The sequence below is a fragment of the Lampetra fluviatilis genome, chromosome 12 (genome assembly GCF_964198595.1).
Source record: "Lampetra fluviatilis chromosome 12, kcLamFluv1.1, whole genome shotgun sequence".
NCBI classification, from domain to species: domain Eukaryota; kingdom Metazoa; phylum Chordata; class Hyperoartia; order Petromyzontiformes; family Petromyzontidae; genus Lampetra; species Lampetra fluviatilis.
In genome coordinates, this window is record NC_136286.1 from 14,395,564 (window position 1) to 14,415,017 (window position 19,454).

Genomic DNA, 19,454 nt, shown 5'->3' on the forward strand with positions numbered 1-19,454 from the left:
AGACGAGAGAAAACGAGAAGGGAATTACTACAGAGCAACGCACTGTGCCAAGTGTGCTTTTGCCTGGGGGAATTGCTCACTGGCCGAGCCTTGTACATTGTCCCGTACCAGTCAATTGCCCTCTTATTAAACGGCGACATGGGCCTTCGTGCCCCAACACATGCTCTTAGAGGCACTAATGTTTGTAGACCCTTGTACGTAAACATGTACCATTATACTCGATTGCGTGCTCTTAAAGGCAGACGAACGCTCTCTTAGTCAAAGGGCTGATGTCTTGTAAGGAGACTGGCTCCCACTAATAAATGTACATTACATTTCCAGAGTGGCTGGGAGGCTCAGGGCTTTCATCATATCCTGTGTCAGGGAACAGCCCAGCTGAGATCCTGGGTTCAATCCCAGGCAGTCGTGTGATGATGAACCAGATGATGAAATGTATTGAGCTGCTAGTCTCAGCAGTTACCGATGACTGCACAACAAAACCATCAGATCACTTTGTTCACATTATTTACTCTACTCCAGTTCTGCGGGTAAATGTAGCAACAGCCGAAGTAATTAGACGACAGACACGTGGCAGGCAACTCATTACGCTGCACAAGGGAACAGCAGCATGTGGTTACCGTTCCCACGAACTGCACTCCTTGATTCCTTCCACCCGTGCTGAGGACTCGGTCTGCCACACTGACTCTTTCAACGCCTCCATACCGTGTCCAACCGTAGCACTGCAGGCCACAGCACGTGGCTTTCTGGACAGTGCCGCTCGTCTCCGGCCACTTGGGTTTTTGGGGGCTTCGGGCACCTCTGCACGGTGACCGTGGCTTTCCAAAGGTCAACTGCAGGTTGTACGCACGCCCGGTAGTTTTGGGGGTAAGCGGGAGTAGAGTTTGTGAAACATTGCTCCAACGATTGTCGGAGTCGAGGAAGGAGATGGCTTCACGCCATGCCCTGGTTCTCGCAGCTCGGTGGGGATGTACACTCGATGAGGAATGGTACAAAAGTTAGTGGCCCACGTGTTACAGAGTGGTGCACCATTCTTAACGTAAAGCATAGAGAAGGGTGCTTGAGTGCGCATGAAGAGACGTTTGCATACATATCGTGCATCTCTCTACGGCAGCCGCTATCCCCTGGCTGGTGGTGGACAGGAGCTTCCGAACTGGACCTGCACACTCACACGGACTGTGGAGCGGTGACCGTACCTTGTCCATGTGGTTCGCAGCCTCCAGCATCCGCTGTCGGACCCGCTCCATGCTTCTGTTTTGCATCTTGTACTGTGGGGAGCACGCAACAGCAACACGGCGCTCGGCTCAGACGCGGCAAACGTGACAGCAACAAGCTGCTCCTTCGGTGAACTTGTACAACATATGATATGAAGTGCCAGACAAAAGAGGTCCGCATTACCATATAAGCCGATATTTATTGCAAAATATATTGCTATTTTTTTCTTCATTTCATAAGAAGACATTCACTCAAGCAATATGAAACGCCGTACATGACAGCTGTGATTCCTGAGTTGGCAGGATGGTGGCTGAAGGGCTTTCACCCCATTGCAGTGCACTCAGCTGGGTTTTGAATGCAGGAAGCCACCCTCAATAAACTTTGCTCAACTTTTCCAATGCGTACGACGGCCTTTAGCCTGGCCGCTCATAAATGACTGCACAAAGTAAAACAAATTAACGTGGATTTGTTTTTCTTTCTGAAATCCGCAACACGCAGCTTTCAGAGTAAAAAATGTAGTCTTGTACAAATTACGTTTCCTGTAACTAGGCAACGTGGCCTTGCAGCACGCACATCGAGTACGCGTGGAGCGCGAGCTCAGGGCATCGACTTCTGTACTGTGCGATACGCACAAACAATCACAATGTAGAAATTAAGACGAGACATTTTTAAGATCGTGCGTATGCATGTAGAACTTCTTTCGCACCGTACATAGCCAACCGTGCTAATCGGAGGTGCGGGGAAAAGACAACAAACTAAACACAAAAAAGCAGTTTGAAATAAAATGAGTTTTCAATCTAGATTTAAAAGTGCATAGCTCAAGCGGCTTCCTAATATCGGAAGGGAGAGCATTCCAGACGGTCGCAGGAGTGCATCTCAAAGCGTGCGGAACGTATCTGAAGGACCGTTAAGGTTCGGTGTTAATTGCCGAGGCTCCGTCAGGCTGTTTAACGAGGGGCACAGCTGAGGGCGAGTCACGTGAGACGAGAGAACCAGAACACAGCGATGAGGTAACTCGGTCTATAACCACAGCGTTCCACGTTTGTCCAAACACTGCACACTTTCCAGACAAGAGGTCAAAAGGTCATCGTGTTCAACGTCTTTGATGTCACCACACCTCACCATTGCTTCCTTCCTCTATATATCACAGTTGTCGTAAAGTTGACACCCGCCCTTCAAGGGCCATTCTCACGGTCGCCTACCATCTGGAGTTTGGTCTTCCCCTCAGTCGCTGACCTATCGGAGCCCCTCCGACGCCTGTCTCAGTAACCCACCCTCCTCCATCCTACGCACGCATCGGGCCCTTCACGACCCTTCCTTCCTTCCTGCATTATATCCAACAACCCTCCCTGGCCACGCGACGTTTCTGAGCCAGCTCTTATTCAAAGGTCTCACGTTCTTTTCTTGTTCGCGTTGTTAGAGTTAAACTCTGACCAAAACGGTAACTCAGACATCTCTACTCTCTAAAAAAAGTGGTTCATGTGAGTCTGTCAAAATCCCTTTAAACTATCACAATAAGTCGGATTTCATACTCACAACCCCGTGTGTTATGCACTTCCTAAATACAAAAAATAATGTTTACTACATCCACATTCTCACTTCTTGCTGACAAATGTGAAGGTTCCTGGGACCCATCAATAACCACTGGCATCAAGTTTGATGGCCACGACGCTAAGACCCCAGTGCCCAGCATCCGTGCCCGAGGCTTGTGGCGGGTTATGAGTGAGTGATTGTTAACAAGAGCAGGCAGAGGAAGTTGAAGATGCTGACTAAAGCACAGGGACAGGAAGAGTTTATTCTCTACAGTTGACTGAGTGGTAAGGGGAGTCCCACGCAGGAATATGGGCTGGGCACAAGTTAGAGGACGGTAGGTACACAACATGGGTTCAGCACTAGTTGAGGGATGGTAGGTACACAGTATGGGTTGAGCACCAGTTGAAGGACGGTAAGTAGACAGTATGGGTTGAGCACCAGTTGAAGGATGGTAGGGAGACAGCATGGGTTCAGCACCAGATGAAGGATGGTAGATCCACAGTATGCACAGGCCTAGAAGGTCTGGTAGAGCTGGGTTTGCCGCCAGCTTTTGATACAAAACCTCAGAACTCGGTGGTACCACTGAGAAGAATCATCACGCAGCTTCGGGAAAGTCATTCACAAAATGCTAAAAATATTGATGGGATGGAGAAATAAGTAATCGTTTGCAGAGGTCAAAACAGCAGCGGAAGAGGCAAGGCAATATACAGTAAGTGTGCCAAACTTTCTTGCCGAACTGTCTAAAGGTTGGCCGACGAGTGCCGAAGGAGGAGCAACATCAGATGAAGCCGCGTGAAACGCAGAGCGGTGGCCACGGCGTTCCGTGGGCCCCACTTCCAAAGTTACAAATGCACGAAATGTGAGAAAAGCAGTCGCTTGACATTGGCACGGCGGCCGTGGCATACTTTGGCGGGGCCTGCACATCGCGCTGTCTCCGCAGTCGCTGGGCATCCTCTTCCCCTTGAAACGCGCTTGCGCAGCAAAACCGCACCGCAACAGCGCGAACATGTTTACACGCCGCCATGTCTCGAGACGCCGCCCAAGCCTTTTCAAGATCAAGGAAGGGCACTGACATTTTTATAGCGGGGGGGAGGGGGGAAGTTGTTTATTTGGACTAACGAACTGTTTGCCTATTATTAACCCAGGGGAAACGTCTAGGGGGGATGTTGTGTTAGGAGTTCAGGACAGCGGTGGCGCTTTCTTCATAACAATTGGGACGTGACGGAGATGGGTATAACATACAGAGAACGGTAAAAAAGAAAACGCACATGATGTGTGTTTATTTTATGAAAAGGTTCAGCCAAATTGGGCTATTTCTGCTGGAGTGCAGTCTGCAGGCCATTCAGTGATGTAACCCCGCACCAAGCCAGCGGAATGATTGAGGTTAACTGGGACAGAAAAAGGAAAATAGCTCTAGTCACAACTGCAATGGCTCGAGATTTTGTAAGCGCCTTGCTCTGAACGCATTGCCATGTGCTCTGGAAAAGGGGCTGGATCCATATCCAGTAGGGACGTAATGAATCATTCATTACAATTGATTGCTATGCTCGCCATACACACATTGATTGAATAATGTGTGTAAACATTGATTATTTTTAAATTTACATTTATTTATTGTTTTGATATTGTAGCCCCTATAAGTTCACGCAAATATAAAGTCTACGTGCGGCACAAGAGCAAAAATAATTGATTAATGACTTTAATAATAGCAATTAATTCATTGAGGGGGTGGGTGGGGAGTGATTACAGCCTAGCAATGTGTTGTTGGGACCTGCAGTGTGGTGAGTGAGTGGGTGAGTGACTGTTGTTGAGACCTGCAGTGTGGTGAGTGGGTGAGTGACTGTGTTGTTGGGACCTGCAGTGTGGTGAGTGAGTGGGTGAGTGACTGTTGTAGGGACCTGCAGTGTGGTGAGTGAGTGGGTGAGTGACTGTGGTGTTGGGACCTGCAGTGTGGTGAGTGAGTGGGTGAGTGACTGTTGTTGAGACCTGCAGTGTGGTGAGTGGGTGAGTGACTGTTGTTGGGACCTGCAGTGTGGGAAGTGAGTGGGTGAGTGACTGTGGTGTTGGGACCTGCAGTGTGGTGAGTGAGTGGGTGAGTGACTGTTGTTGGGACCTGCAGTGTGGTGAGTGTGTGGGTGAGTGACTGTGGTGTTGGGACCTGCAGTGTGGTGAGTGAGTGGGTGAGTGACTGTGGTGTGACTGAGCGTGTGCCCCAGGGGTGCGTGTCTCCAGCTCACCTTTGTGTGGTCCACAACCATGAACATTTCCACATACTTGGTGTCCTGCAGCACCCAGGCGGGGTCCTGTGCACACGATACACAGGGTACCAACTAACATCAGCAAATCATACGTCTGGATACTAGAACCCCCACCAACCACCCACTCTTATCGTCATGACGTCTCCATACGCATCTCAGAGTCGATACTTTGGTATGTGGCCTTTACAAGGAAAGCTCCTTGTAACATTCATTGGCACGTGATGAATGTGAGGCATGTGGGATCTCTTTAAGGGGCACCACGGTATTCATACAACCACCATAACTCTAAAGCTTTCAGTTTCCCTGAAAGTGCTTGTTTTACAAAGCTGATGCCACCGTAATGCCCCATCCGTCGTCCTGGTGAATGTACAAAGAGCTCAGAACACAAGAGGGGTGACTGTGGCGCTGAACGAGATAAACTCTACCGCTGCCGAACACCTGCGCTGACTTCAAACCAACGCTGGCATCTCTCTGAGACGACTGTAATCGCACAAGTTCTCAAACAGTTCAATTGTCGCTCCGCACAGGGCCACAAACAACTTAAAATGTTTTGTAAACGTCTCCGAAAAGAATGCTGTTTATGTTCTTGTAATTCCCTTTCCCTTGGTGCGCAAAAGTGAGTGCAAGCCAGGATACTACCATCTAAAGTGCTCTCACAGAAGCACGACAACCACCATCACCATCACCACCACCACCATCACCACCATCACCACTACCACCACCACCACCATCACCACCACCATCACCACCACCATCACCACCACCATCACCACCACCACCACCATCACCACCACCATCACCACCACCACCACCACCATCACCACTACCACCACCATCACCACCACCACCATCACCACCACCATCACCACTACCACCATCACCACCACCATCACCACTACCACCATCACCACCACCACCATCACCACCACCATCACCACCACCATCACCACTACCACCATCACCACCATCACCACTACCACCACCATCACCACTACCACCATCACCACCACCATCACCACCACCATCACCACCACCATCACCACCACCAGCATCTCAGCGGTGGTCTTCCTCTCATGCACATTCTTTTATTTGGCTGCCATTCCATTATGTCACCAGATTTGGCTCCCGTCCCTTCTGGCGCTATAAACTTCCCTTCACAATCACGTTTTCATTTTCATTTGGAAAATCATCGATGGCTTTGATTTATGTTCGCTCCCTGATCCACGTGCCCCCCTCTCTCTCTCTGTCTCTCAGTGTAATACTGGCAGAGAGATATGATGTACGGAAGAAAACCAGGGACAATTATACAATTAACAAGAGCTGAAAAGTACACGCAAACATTCCCCCAGTGAAAAGAGTTAAATAATTAAACTGTTTTCCTGTTGGAAAAAAAAACATTCACTCGAAGAAAAACATTTATTTTCCAAAATTTTCCTTTTCACTTAATATTATTTGGGGGATTTCCGAGCAATAAGCTCATACGTTGTTTATGAGAACACTCAAATAGTTGTTGTTTTTTTGCATCCTGGATCATGGCATTTTTACAAACATAAATCGTGCGCTGTTTTTGAAAGAAAACATTCTTAGATGGATGTTGTTAATCATGTGACGTTGCTTGGATCAGGATGTGGCCTTTACAAAGCAGTAACGTTGTCCGTCGGTAGCAAAACATCTCGTGTTTGACCCACTATTCTATAATCATACAGCAGTATATTTAAATTATAATTACACAATCATATGTAATACCAGTCGATTGTTGCTTTAATTGGAATGCAACGCTCGCTATCGGAAGGGTGCAAGTTGAATTGGTGGTCGGGTGGAAGGTCGACTGGCCATATTTTCTCCGGGTGATAAAATAGATACTAGTTTGTGGGACGTGAATATGGCACCACAAGGGGAGACAAAGGCGGCCGGGCGTGGTGCTGACCACCCACCCCGCTTGTGTTCGTTAACAGCACTTGCCTCAAGCATTCCTTCTCTGAACCGTACTACTCCTCGTCATGTCTCTCGGTGCCATTCCAAACGTACATCTCTCCACGCTTCTCTGCACTCTCATCAGATTTTGTTCGATTTTCTTTGCCCAATGTTTCACTTCTTGGAAGAGGAGTCAGACAAGGAGACACACTTTGGCCAAAGTTATTCATCGTGACACTGGAAGAGGCGTTCCCGAAAACCAGGTTGTATGCAAATCAAACCAGACATTATAACAACCACTGCAAAAGAACGAGAGGAAATGATTAAAACCGCTTGATAACGAGAGGCTTTCATTTGCCTTTGAGAGACAGAGATTGCCCCAACCACAAATTGTCTAATTTACGCTGTTCACTCACTCAGTACCACCCGAACGTAAAACCTTGGCAAGGAGGCATTTCCACTTCTGACTTGGGTAGGAATCTCAGCAACAGTGGACATTAAGAATCACCGAAAACCCACACTCAGCCGCCAATAATTGTGAGCGTCTTTCCAGACCGCGCGCCACTCGCCGCACATTCAGAGGCAGGCAGGCTCATCACAGTGTAACCTCGTGCATTTATTCACTTAGCAACCACCTCGGGAAGTGCATGTGGGGTTAATGCGCGGAGTGTAATCTATCACTCCCCGTGCTAGGGTCACAGGCCGCGGTTAAGTGAGACAGGACGTACACAATGTGTTGGCTGTGTGGTTACAATCACAAATAAATATTGGACAACTGTTCAATAATATTTGTCCTCGAAGAGCATATGCTCTACTGTCACGACATGGCAACACGCGGGGTGGCTCAGAGGTGCTCATGTTTAAATAATATTTGTCCTGAGACTTCGGTTCAAATCGTAGAAACCACGTGTGGTTAAAGAGGAGCACACAAAGTGTGCACAGTCGGTAGCCCTCAGCCTCGTCACTGACGCATCAAGAAAACCCACTCAATGTGTGTCTTAAATTCAGTCAACTTAGCCCAGGTCAGTGAGTAAACCCTTATCGAATATATCATGGGATCTCCTTTGCCAATACCAAAATATGATAATAGATTTTCCGCCTTTTTTCTGGCAACAAAACAGGTGTTAAGATGTTAAAACACCAAACTGAAACCTTTTACAAGGAATCATGTCTGCATTAACCACAACACTTGTGGTCAGAATGCAAACAAAAAACGTACTCTGATAATATATGCATTGTCCTTGAAACAATGCATTTATTATCCTGTGGTCTAACACCGTTTGAGACGAGGCTCGAAAGGAAGCTGTCTCTGGTGTGGACCAACCAGTTCAAGGACAATGCATATATTATCAGAGGATGTTTTTGGTTTGCATTCTGACCACAAGTATTGTGGTTAATGCAGACATGATTCCTTGTAAAAGGTTTCAGTTTGGTGTTTTAACATCTTAACACCTGTTTTGTTGCCAGAAAAAAGGGGAAACACCTATTATCTTATCGAATATATCAAATTGCTGACACACGCACGGAAGATCTGGTGTTGAGTGGTATCCGGCCTCTTGAAGCGATTCACAAATAGCTACACGATGCGATGTCATGTTTGTGAGACCAATCTCCGACAAGACGAGAGCTTTCATGGCAGGCAGGAGTTGCGGTAGGCTCAAGAGTACTCCACTGCACTCGAAACAATATACTCGCTAGCTCGCAGAAAATGGCATTCGATTGCCCTCCGCGGATTTTTTATGACACGTCGCTACGCTTGCTTCAAAGTCTATCGGCCAAGACTGGCAAGCGGAGTTCATTTAAATCCAAAGAACAGATGCTCACACTCTCTCCGCTGACGGCGCGTACTACCGGGGGAATAACAAATCACACGGCGGAGCGGATGAGGCACTTGAATTAGAATCGTTCCACTGCATGGCCAATGTATCTTCTACGTCCTTGGTTGGATGGTTCTGTTGTTCGTGGGACCATTTCACTCAGCACGGTGAATAAGGAGCCCTGAGCGCTCGGTCTTGCCCTTGGGACGGGCTAACCGTGCCAGGATGTCATGATACTGAGGTGGAACTCCCTTATTGCTCCAGCCCTCATTTAGGATTGGCCAGTGCCTCTGGGCTGAAGTGTGTGGATAGCGCCACCTTCAATATCAAACGTCTGCCGTACAACAGAGTTTGGGTGCCACCAGAGAGGTTGGGTGACTCGGTGGCTAGGAGATGTTAACTACCTCGCCTGGTATACAGGAAGTCGTGGGTTCGACCCTGACCCTGACCCCTCTATATTTGGAGTTCGCATGTCTCTCCCCGTGGTTGTGTGGCTTTTTCTCCGGGTCCTCCGGGTTTTCCCTCCACAATTAGAATGAACGTGCTTTTAGAGTATTTGGCTGCTGTAAATTTCCACGTGATAAGCCACTGCGTTGAGCTATCATTTGTGGCCAGGTCGTTTCTGAAAAAGAGATAACTAGCTCAGTGGGCCTTACCTGGTAAAATAATAAAAATTGTTGAATAGTTTAGTTTTAATAGATTCCCACCACCAACAGAACTCTCTGCCACACACAAATCCATCCGGGATAATTGTGCCCCAGATCTTACAGCGTTGTGTGAGGAGGCAGCATTCTCCTGAATGTCTTCCATGGAGTATTCATAGCTTATAATTCTGATCCTTTTTTTTAATAAAAATGCACGGAAAATTATCGTCCCATCTCAGTTTACAAAAGTGTACGGAAATATCATCCCAAGCCTCTAAGTGCACACAACTGTACATACCAGGGGATTATCATAATTACACACAATTCCACAGCGCACCATTTGTCAGGTTTAAAAAAATAAAACTGATATATGGTTACAAACTCCTGTTTGCATTTGTAATCGGAATTTCTGTACAAAATCACGTGTGCGTCTTGGAAAGCACAGCTTTCCAAAAAAATGTAATCACTCGGAGCAACATTGAAGTCTGCCTGAGCTGCAAAGACACAGACTACACAAAGACACAAACTACACAAAGACACAAACCACACAAAGACACAAACTACACAAAGACACAAACTACACAAAGACACAAACTACACAAAGACACAAACTACACAAAGACACAAACGCGCACATGCACAGTCCACAATCATTGTTACCAGCCGTCTGCCAATCCCCTCTCTACCTGTTTACAATACTAAAAGCACAGAGCATGCAGAATATTTAATCTTGTCGGTGAGTTACGACAGCATCACAATTAAAAAAAATTGTGTTGTTTTCATGACCATCTACGTAATTGGTTCGGCCAATACATCCTACGACACCATCACAACTTGACAAATTGCCCAACACTTTAGAAACAAGCCAAGCATACTCAAGAGGGCAAGGGCATTCAAATTCACCGCTGAACTGAACTCCTCCGCTCCGAAATATTCGCTCACCACCATGACCGACCAGGCACCGACGCGCTTCAGTGCGCTCGAACCCCCATGACCCACATGGCGTGGGGAGGCCCTCATCTAGCAGTGGATTGACAATGGGCTGTGCACGCACAATGCACAAGAACTGGATCATAGCAGGGATCCGTCGTAATGAGGAGCCGGCCGAGCGTCTCGAAGCCACCACTCTCCCGCAGGGCTCCACAAATTGCCGCAGCAGCAGCAGCAGCAGGGGCACTTAGCGTTCGTTATCTGAGACCAAAAGTCAATGGTGAAGGTCGCAAAGCCCCGAGATTACACGGAGACAATTGATGTCATGCGGCAGAGCATTTGTGGGCATAGATGTTTCTCTTCGACGTCTGCTGGATGCATTTCGGGCTCACGTTCAAAACATCTTCACGTGCTTTTCATTTCCGATGTCGGAATCCACGTAGATGTACAAAGTAGGTTCACTTTCTTTCACCGAGTGTTGAATGATCAGGATGCGAAGCTGATTGGCCCATTAGGTAACCGGATATATGAACATTTTAATTACATTTTGTTCAACATTGTTGTTGTTGTTGCTAATTATATTGAATTGAGACTGTTCGCAGAAAATGACTGGGGGAAGGGGGAAGCATGAGCCACGTCGTGAAACGTGACCACACAGAATATGTGATGACATCGTGCAATGATTCATCTGGAGCAAACTCTCAATGTTCACATTACGGCTGCGACTGCGCTTCACGATGTGAGGCACGCGTGACGGCGGTTCCCAGCGCGACTGCACCTCAGATTCCTCCATCTCAGCTCCTACATCTCAGCTCCTAAGTCTCAGCTCCTTCATCTCAGCTCCTTCATCTCAGCTCCTTCATCTCAGCTCCTACGTCTCAGCTCCTTCATCTCAGCTCCTACGTCTCAGCTCCTTCATCTCAGCTCCTTCATCTCAGCTCCTACGTCTCAGCTCATTCATCTCAGCTCCTTCATCTCAGCTCCTTCATCTCAGCTCCTTCATCTCAGCTCCTTCATCTCAGCTCCTACGTCTCAGCTCCTTCATCTCAGCTCCTTCATCTCAGCTCCTACATCTCAGCTCCTACGTCTCAGCTCCTTCATCTCAGCTCCTTCATCTCAGCTCCTTCATCTCAGCTCCTACATCTCAGCTCCTACGTCTCAGCTCCTTCATCTCAGCTCCTTCATCTCAGCTCCTTAATCTCAGCTCCTTAATCTCAGCTCCTTCATCTCAGCTCCTACATCTCAGCTCCTTCATCTCAGCTCCTACATCTCAGCTCCTTCATCTCAGGCTCCTCCATCTCAGGCTCCTCCATCTCAGGTTCCTCCATCTCAGGCTCCTCCATCTCAGGTTCCTCCATCTCACGTTCCTCCATCTCAGGTTCCTCCATCTCAGCTCCTTCATCCCAGGTTCCTCCATCTCAGTTTTCTCCATTTCAGCTCCTTCATCCCAGGTTCCTCCATCTCAGGCTCTCCATCTCAGCTCCTTCATCCCAGGTTCCTCCATCTCAGGCTCCTCCATCTCAGGCTCCTTCATCTCAGCTCCTACATCTCAGGCTCCTCCATCTCAGATTCCGCCATCTCAGCTCCTACATCTCAGCTCCTCCATCTCAGCTCCTACATCTCAGCTCCTACATATCAGGTTCCTCCATCTCAGGTTCCTCCATCTCAGGCTCTCCATCTCAGCTCCTTCATCCCAGGTTCCTCCATCTCAGGCTCCTCCATCTCAGGCTCCTTCATCTCAGCTCCTACATCTCAGGCTCCTCCATCTCAGATTCCTCCATCTCAGCTCCTACATCTCAGCTCCTACATCTCAGCTCCTTCATCTCAGGTTCTTCCATCTCAGCTCCTACATCTCAGCTCCTACATCTCAGCTTCCTCCATCTCAGGTTCTTCCATCTCAGGCTCCTCCATCTCAGATTCCTCCATCTCAGCTCCTACATCTCAGCTCCTTCATCTCAGCTCCTACATCTCAGATTCCTCCATCTCAGCTCCTACATCTCAGCTCCTACATCTCAGCTTCCTCCATCTCAGGTTCTTCCATCTCAGGCTCCTCCATCTCAGGTTCCTCCATCTCAGGCTCCTCCATCTCAGGTTCCTCCATCTCAGGTTCCTCCATCTCAGGCTCCTCCATCTCAGGTTCCTCCATCTCAGGTTCCTCCATCTCAGGCTCCTCCATCTCAGGTTCCTCCATCTCAGGCTCCTCCATCTCATGCTCCTCCATCTCAGGCTCCTACATCTCAGGTTCCTCCATCTCAGGCTCCTCCATCTCAGGTTCCTCCATCTCAGGTTCCTCCATCTCAGGCTCCTCCATCTCAGGTTCCTCCATCTCAGGTTCCTCCATCTCAGGCTCCTCCATCTCAGGTTCCTCCATCTCAGGTTCCTCCATCTCAGGCTCCTCCATCTCAGGTTCCTCCATCTCAGGTTCCTCCATCTCAGGCTCCTCCATCTCAGGCTCCTACATCTCAGCTTCCTCCATCTCAGCTTCCTCCATCTCAGCTCCTCCATCTCAGGTTCCTCCATCTCGGTGAAGAGTGTTTTCGAAATGCAGAAACGCATTCGAAACGACCCTCTAAAATTTAGGTGCCATCATTAACCCGTATGTCTCACGTAATTTATTGCAAAATTGAACCTGGAGGATACAGGTTACTGCCTATAACAAATGCTAAGTAATGTTGAATGATTAGATGCCTCGAGCGATATAGAATCGAATGCGAGGTGTTGGAGCCCTAAATGAGTAAATTTTATTCTAATACTTCCAAATAAAATAGATTGTAGATGACTCCTCTTAGCAGCACAACTGTTCAGGAGACAGACGTCCTTTAGCGGGCCGAACAGATCCATGAGCAAGCCCGGCACAGCAGGGAAAGGTCTCTCTTCTCTTTAGCGTTCCTTTTCACATTACAAATCGTCGGCCGTCGTGTTATCTTTTCCTAAAGGTGACCCCCAAGTCACCGCTACATCAAGGGAAGCTGCAAGTGCCGAGCCCTAGCGGGGGGAGCCACGCTGCCGAGGGCTGCGAGTCACCGAGGGGCGGCAGGGCCGAGCGTTGAGACACAGAAGGGCGACTGTTTCCTCTTGGCAGGAGCCTGCGTTAGCCGGAGGTTTCACAATCTGTGTGCGCAGGCCACGCGCATCGCATTCACGCGGGGTGCTTCCATCAGTGGGGGATTGGGCTGGAGACCACGGAGTCTAAACGGGTGACCCCCCCCCCGCTCCCCTTGACTGTATGTGCGGCTAGCAAGAGAAGTTCGAGGTGCATACGTACAGAGCACGTCTCTCGGCTCGGACGGCCTCTGTTCAGAAGTATTTGGCACGAGATGTGTGGGTGGCCCACGGGGGCGGGAGGGGGGGTGATGTCTATGTGGGTGCAATGATTGCTGAGGGTGGGGGGGAACAAACAGAAGAAGAGGCTTCACACTTTTCTGGCAACAAAACGGGAAGTGTTAAGATGTTTAAACGCCATATAGGCACGGCTATTGCAAGGCATCAGTCTGCATCAGCTACGCGTACTTGTGGCAAAACATGCAAACGCACGTGCTCTGATAGTTTACGCATTGCCTTTGAAAACGATTAGTCCTACAGCAAAGAGAGTCTTCTTTATTGCCTTGTCTCACCGGTTTTATTGTCTTTCAGTTTAGTTTATAGATTAGTTTAATTAGACCAGAGAACGTCAAAAGACAAACAGTAACAAAGGCAATACTGCAAGTATCAAAGCATCATTAGCCTTACTAATAGGGGTTTTCCCCTTTTTTCTGGCAACAAAACTGACACCTTTTGCAAGGAATCATGTTTACATTAACCACAATACTTGTAGTCAAATCAGTTTCAAGGACAATGCATAAATTATCAGAGTATTGTTTTTTGTTTTCATTTGACTGCAATTTGTTGTGGTTAATGTAAACATTATTCCTTGCAAAAGGTGTCAGTTTTGTTGCCAGCAAAAAGGGGAAAAACCCTATTAGTATATTTGGTACTGGCAAAGGAGGTCCCATGACATCATTAGCCTTGTTCATGGCCTAGGCTCGGTGAGCGAATGACTCAGAGGAGCGATGAGGACCCACGGACGAGCGGGAGAGTCGCCCACGCGGCGAGTCAGCCAAGCTCTGCGGCCCTCGACATATATTGAGTCGTTATCGGCCAATTGACAAGCGCTGACACGTTGGTGGAAACCGGATCACTCCAATCAAAATGCACACATGCGAGGGGGAGATACTGTATCCCACACAGATGGGGTCCACACTTGTTGTGTCGACCGCGACGCCGACGGGAAGTGAGCTTCACAACAACTGGGTGTGAGCCACCAACCCTCGCAGCTTCCACAGTGCTGGATCACAGACACGACTGAACACCATTGTGGAGTGACACTGACATAATGGTGTCATCGTAAAGGGAAAACATTCCTCTAATATTTGTAAAATACCAGAAAGATAATCGCTCACCTCTTTAATTTCCGCAACTCCAACAGAGCAAATGTAATCTCTTGTTTATGAAGGAATTTAAAAAATACAACGTATACACACCGAAATAAAACATGTTGGCGCCTGCAATTAAAAACAGATATAAATCCAGAGCCCCCTCCGCCGAACAAACCCAGGGCGCGCCACCACAGGCCAGCGCGATGGATGGCGTGAGTCGGCTTGCATGCTCGAGCCCTGCCTCAGAAGCGCTGTGATTCATCGGCGTTGGCATCCGAAGAAGCGCCGTCCGCATCGGCGCAGCAGGCCGAAGGGGAGCCGTAGAAGTCTCCCACGTACGTGGTCAGTGACCGCAGAGATTCGCCGCACTGTTTTTGATAAAATATTGGGTGTCCTTAACCTAACAAAACATTATAAATTTCCAGATACTACATCGGCTTTTAATTTCCATTTAGTTTTTTCTTCCAAACTTGCTACAAATTAAAAACCCAACACGGTCATGCAGTCCTGCTCGGGACGTTTCTTTCCCACTCATATAATTCTCCACGAGGCAATCTGATCTGGCTTGGTGAGTCAAGCAAGCATTGTGCAGCGATTGTCAGCATTCACTGCCCTGAGGCATTGGTGGAGATTACAAATGCCTGTGCCAGGGGCCAGTCACTTCACAGGACACACATTGTTGACAACCTCCAAAGTGGTACTCGTTTTATCAACCTCAGGGGGGTGAAGGGTTGAATTAACAAATGACCGGAATTTGAACCTAAAGACTTCCAGTTGTGAGATTAATGCTCTAACCACGAGGACATTCAGCCAGTGCTCAGAATTCTGCAGAAAGCTTTCGCTCGCTAAATACCATGCATAGCTTTGGATTAGATATATTTTGCAACCCATTAATGTTTTTGCAAACCTATTTTGAAACAAAAATATTAGTCATTATAGCTATGGACCAGCAATAGCGCGTTAGCCACTTTTTTTGGCGGTTCACGGTTCAAGCCAAGCAGCTCACCCTGGTTAACACTGCGCATGTATCAACGATGAAATACGCCCAATCTGTTTCAAAGTGAACGTTGAAGATCCTCCGACGTCATTGAAAACAAGTAGGTCCATTGTGTGCCCATTAACTGAAGCTGCTCTTTGTTTAGAGAACGGCAACCCTAAAACTCCATGAATTGGGCCACACTAAGTCAAGATAATCTGATTACACGCTGCCAACATGTAATCACGTGATATTATGGCACCTGCCTTCGCTAATCTGATTACAGTAAACGGGGCTCAATATCTCACCGAATATTTTTGCAGGTTGTTGGACGCTGGTGCATAGGAGTAGGTCCGTGACTCGTAGCCACAGTTCAAGCACAGAGGTACACTGTGCGTGGCGTGCCGGGCCTGCACAGGCCCAGCTGATATGGAGCCTTGACCTTAACTCATCACTGCGAAATAACTATTCCCCAATGCTAGGGATCGAAAAGTCTGACCCCATAACAATGGAGTTGGAGCTCAACTCCAATAGATTGTGGGCCATGAACTCTGCAATCACCGTTGTCTGTTATGACCTGTTGTTTATTGCCAAAGGGCATGTATTTATGGGAGAATGTGAATATGCAGATAAATATTACTGGCAGTCGTAATATATCCTTGTGGGAGAAAATAAACACAGAACCACCAAACCATGGTGAATGAAAAACACATGAGTGTTTAGATTTTCTCAAACTGTCATGGTTGGGCGGGGGGGGCTGGAATTCCTACGGAAGATTGTGAGCCATGAATAATGTATCAACGGCTACAATGTGTTTTTTGCAAAAAAAAATTGGTTCAGTAGCCAGGGTTAACCCACTGGTGGATGAAGGTCTCCAGCTCTCACCATCTGCAATGTAACCAATGTTTTACTTTGTTTTTTTTTCTCTCAAGATGCCAGCAAGAGAATGGGGTGGGGGATGTCTTGTGCCTGCTGACAAAAAAACCCTAAAAAGATGTTCTGTAGAGTCACGGCAAATTTCCGTGAGGTGGTTAAAGGATTTCCGTGAATTTCCTTGCGGCCGCTGCGTGAGCCAACGGCGCGGGCCCGCATCGTGCCGCCTGAATTAACGTCAAAGGAAGTGCGCTCGTTCTTCAGAGAATCGGTCATTTTACAGAAAAAAAGGTCTGGTTTGCATTAAACCCCCTGCCCAGGCTTAGAGTGGCCAGAGGGCATAATAACAAGGGTCGATATTGAGTGCCCCCTGCGTACACGGAGCAGTGCTCCCTGGATCGCAACAGCCTCGTCCGTCCCCCTAGGCAACTCCCCGAACTCCGCATCCTGCCTCTACCACCCCCCCCCACCCCCTTCACCAATGCCAAAGGACTTCAGGATGTTGGTAGTGAACATGCACGCATCTCTGCATGCCAGAGGTTTGCAGACAACACTGAAAGCAGGGGCGGTTTCTTCATTAGGGCGATTGGGCGACGCACCACCAATGTCATTCAACCACAGAGTCACGCTAGCCGTCACTGTGCCTCTGGATATAGTCCAATCAGCGTCATGTCACGTTCTGTGGAGTACCGCCTCTTTTTGGGCGATTTCACTCCGGCTGAGAATCGCCCCGAGTGGTCCCATAGACTTACATTCAAAGATGTTTTTTTTCGAACGGGGGCGCTGCAATGCATTCTCTATGGCTTCCGGGAGGGCTCGCCCTAACGTGCTTACGTCATCATACGTGCTTACGTCATCATACGTAAGCACGTTTCATCCAACAATATAATTTGTCGCCACCTAGTGGAATCTTTAATAAAAGAAACTTGAGTGGTTTGTTTTAATAGTGAGTATAGAAACAAACAAGATGTATTGTAAGAGTCACTTTATTTTTCATTAATATTAAAGAAGTGAAGTTGCCTTTACATGCTTAAGCTGTTAATTTATCCATTGCATGGGTGGTCCTTATCCTTATCAATCATCCAGACATTTGCCCTCCCTGAGAGATTTTGCAGGAGCCGCCACTGACTGAAAGTATTGCAAAAGCACTTCGATATATGCAGTCATGCTGTGCCAGTCAAAACACAAGCAAGCAAACACACATCTGCCGCTGCTATTCCCAACAGGTGCCATCGAAATGATGGGGGTATTCAAAACACTGGGATGGGGCATGGATGGCTGAGACCAATCAGTGTGTCTGCCTCGCTCTGTGGTCAAAAAGTGCACACAGCAACGGTTCACTTGAACAAAAATATTGCAGCTCTTGCACAATATTATTAAAAGTGTTGGCAACGGTTTGACTAGTATTGAGTATCTCTGTCGAAATTGCTCAACAGCATGGTATGGGCTCGAGGCCAATTGATATCTAAGTTATTGCAATATGCATACTCTGGAGGCGAAATCATTATCAATTCAGTTCGCCAGTTCAATTGGCCCTGAACAACAACCGCCATATGTGTGTTGGAGTTTAGTCTCAGTCCACCTACGGTTTGGACAGCGAAGCAGGCTTCCTGCTGTTTAATGTTGTGTCTCCTCAGTGCAACAGCGTTCCAGGCTTCGATCAGTGAGTGAGCGCGAGAGCGGCGCGGTATGCGCACGTGTGTACTTGTGTGAGGAGCGGTGCGAGGATCACCGCACCACATTCTCAGTGAAACCTGGGCCCATCGCTGTCGATGCAAAGCAACACTGGAACATAAAATATCAGCCTTGACCCATGCCACCTCAGGTCGACTTGATCTAAAATGAACACCCGGTTACAGTAGAGAGAAAACACATCAGCCCTGGCGAGACAAAGATGGGCAGGCATGATGCATGTCATCTCACGGCTTAATAGGTACTGACTTATAGCAACTTGCTTCTAACACGTAGACTTTTACGACCAATATTATTAATCATAAAGTTTACATTTACGCGATCGAACCCAAGATCTTTATCATAAGCACTTGGTCCTGTCGGTCCACAAGTCTGACAAGTGGGATGTCTAAATTTATATTTCTTACTTACATCTGTGGGGCGAGTCAACCCATGGATGATGTTAATGATGCATTCACAAGATTTATAAGCAAGGAACGTAACACATATGTGCAATATCAAGTGCACACATTGCACTTTAAGGATCGGACCCCTCGCTAATCACACGCACGCATGAATAGTTTATTTTTCCAGCAGTAATAACAATTACTTCAACTTGGCAATCAATCAGACATTTCATTATGCCATAAGTTTGGTTGGCCAACTTGGTTATATTAAAGCAATCTCAAATTTGTTTTTTTTCTTAGTTTATTTTGTTAAGCATGTATATTTTGTTAAAATTTCCCACACACAGCCTGTTTACAAATTATGATCTGGTTTTATTGAAATCTAATAAATATACAGTACACACTGAGGGACGCTTTAGATGGATTATACCAGGAATTGTGTTTCTTTATTTAACTTACAAACGTAATTTGTAAAATTAAAACAATACTGCATGCAATTCTACCGTATCAGGAAAATCGGTGGTTATCTGCTCATGGTCATGGGGTCAGACTTTAGAAAAATAAGTCCAAGATGGCCACTCGAACATGGAACCGATTGTAAAAATCTCACATTCGTTCACAGACTATTACCAAGGATACTAATACAGACATTATTTGAATCACAGGCTGCAATATTGCACTTTCAAATTTTTTTTTTCAATTCATGCTTTGGATTTCTTCATGTTGTGAAGTGTTGTTAATGAGGCCTACTAAAACACGTTCACGGTTAGTTGTTTTTTCCACCAGGTTCTAAGGCCTGCAGAA

The 19,454-nt window shown here is 47.4% G+C and overlaps 1 protein-coding gene across 1 annotated transcript in view; it reads right to left on the reverse strand.

Moving 5' to 3' along the window:
• LOC144935275 (zinc metalloproteinase-disintegrin-like MTP4) overlaps nt 1-19,454 on the reverse strand; it is a 70,987-nt gene that overhangs the window by 28,259 nt on the left and 23,274 nt on the right. Inside the window, exons 7-8 of the mRNA XM_078861845.1 lie at nt 4,983-5,048; nt 1,194-1,265 (exon numbers count right to left, since the gene is read on the reverse strand). Coding sequence (XP_078717971.1) covers nt 1,194-1,265; nt 4,983-5,048 — 138 coding nt within the window. The remainder of the gene's footprint in view (nt 1-1,193; nt 1,266-4,982; nt 5,049-19,454) is intronic.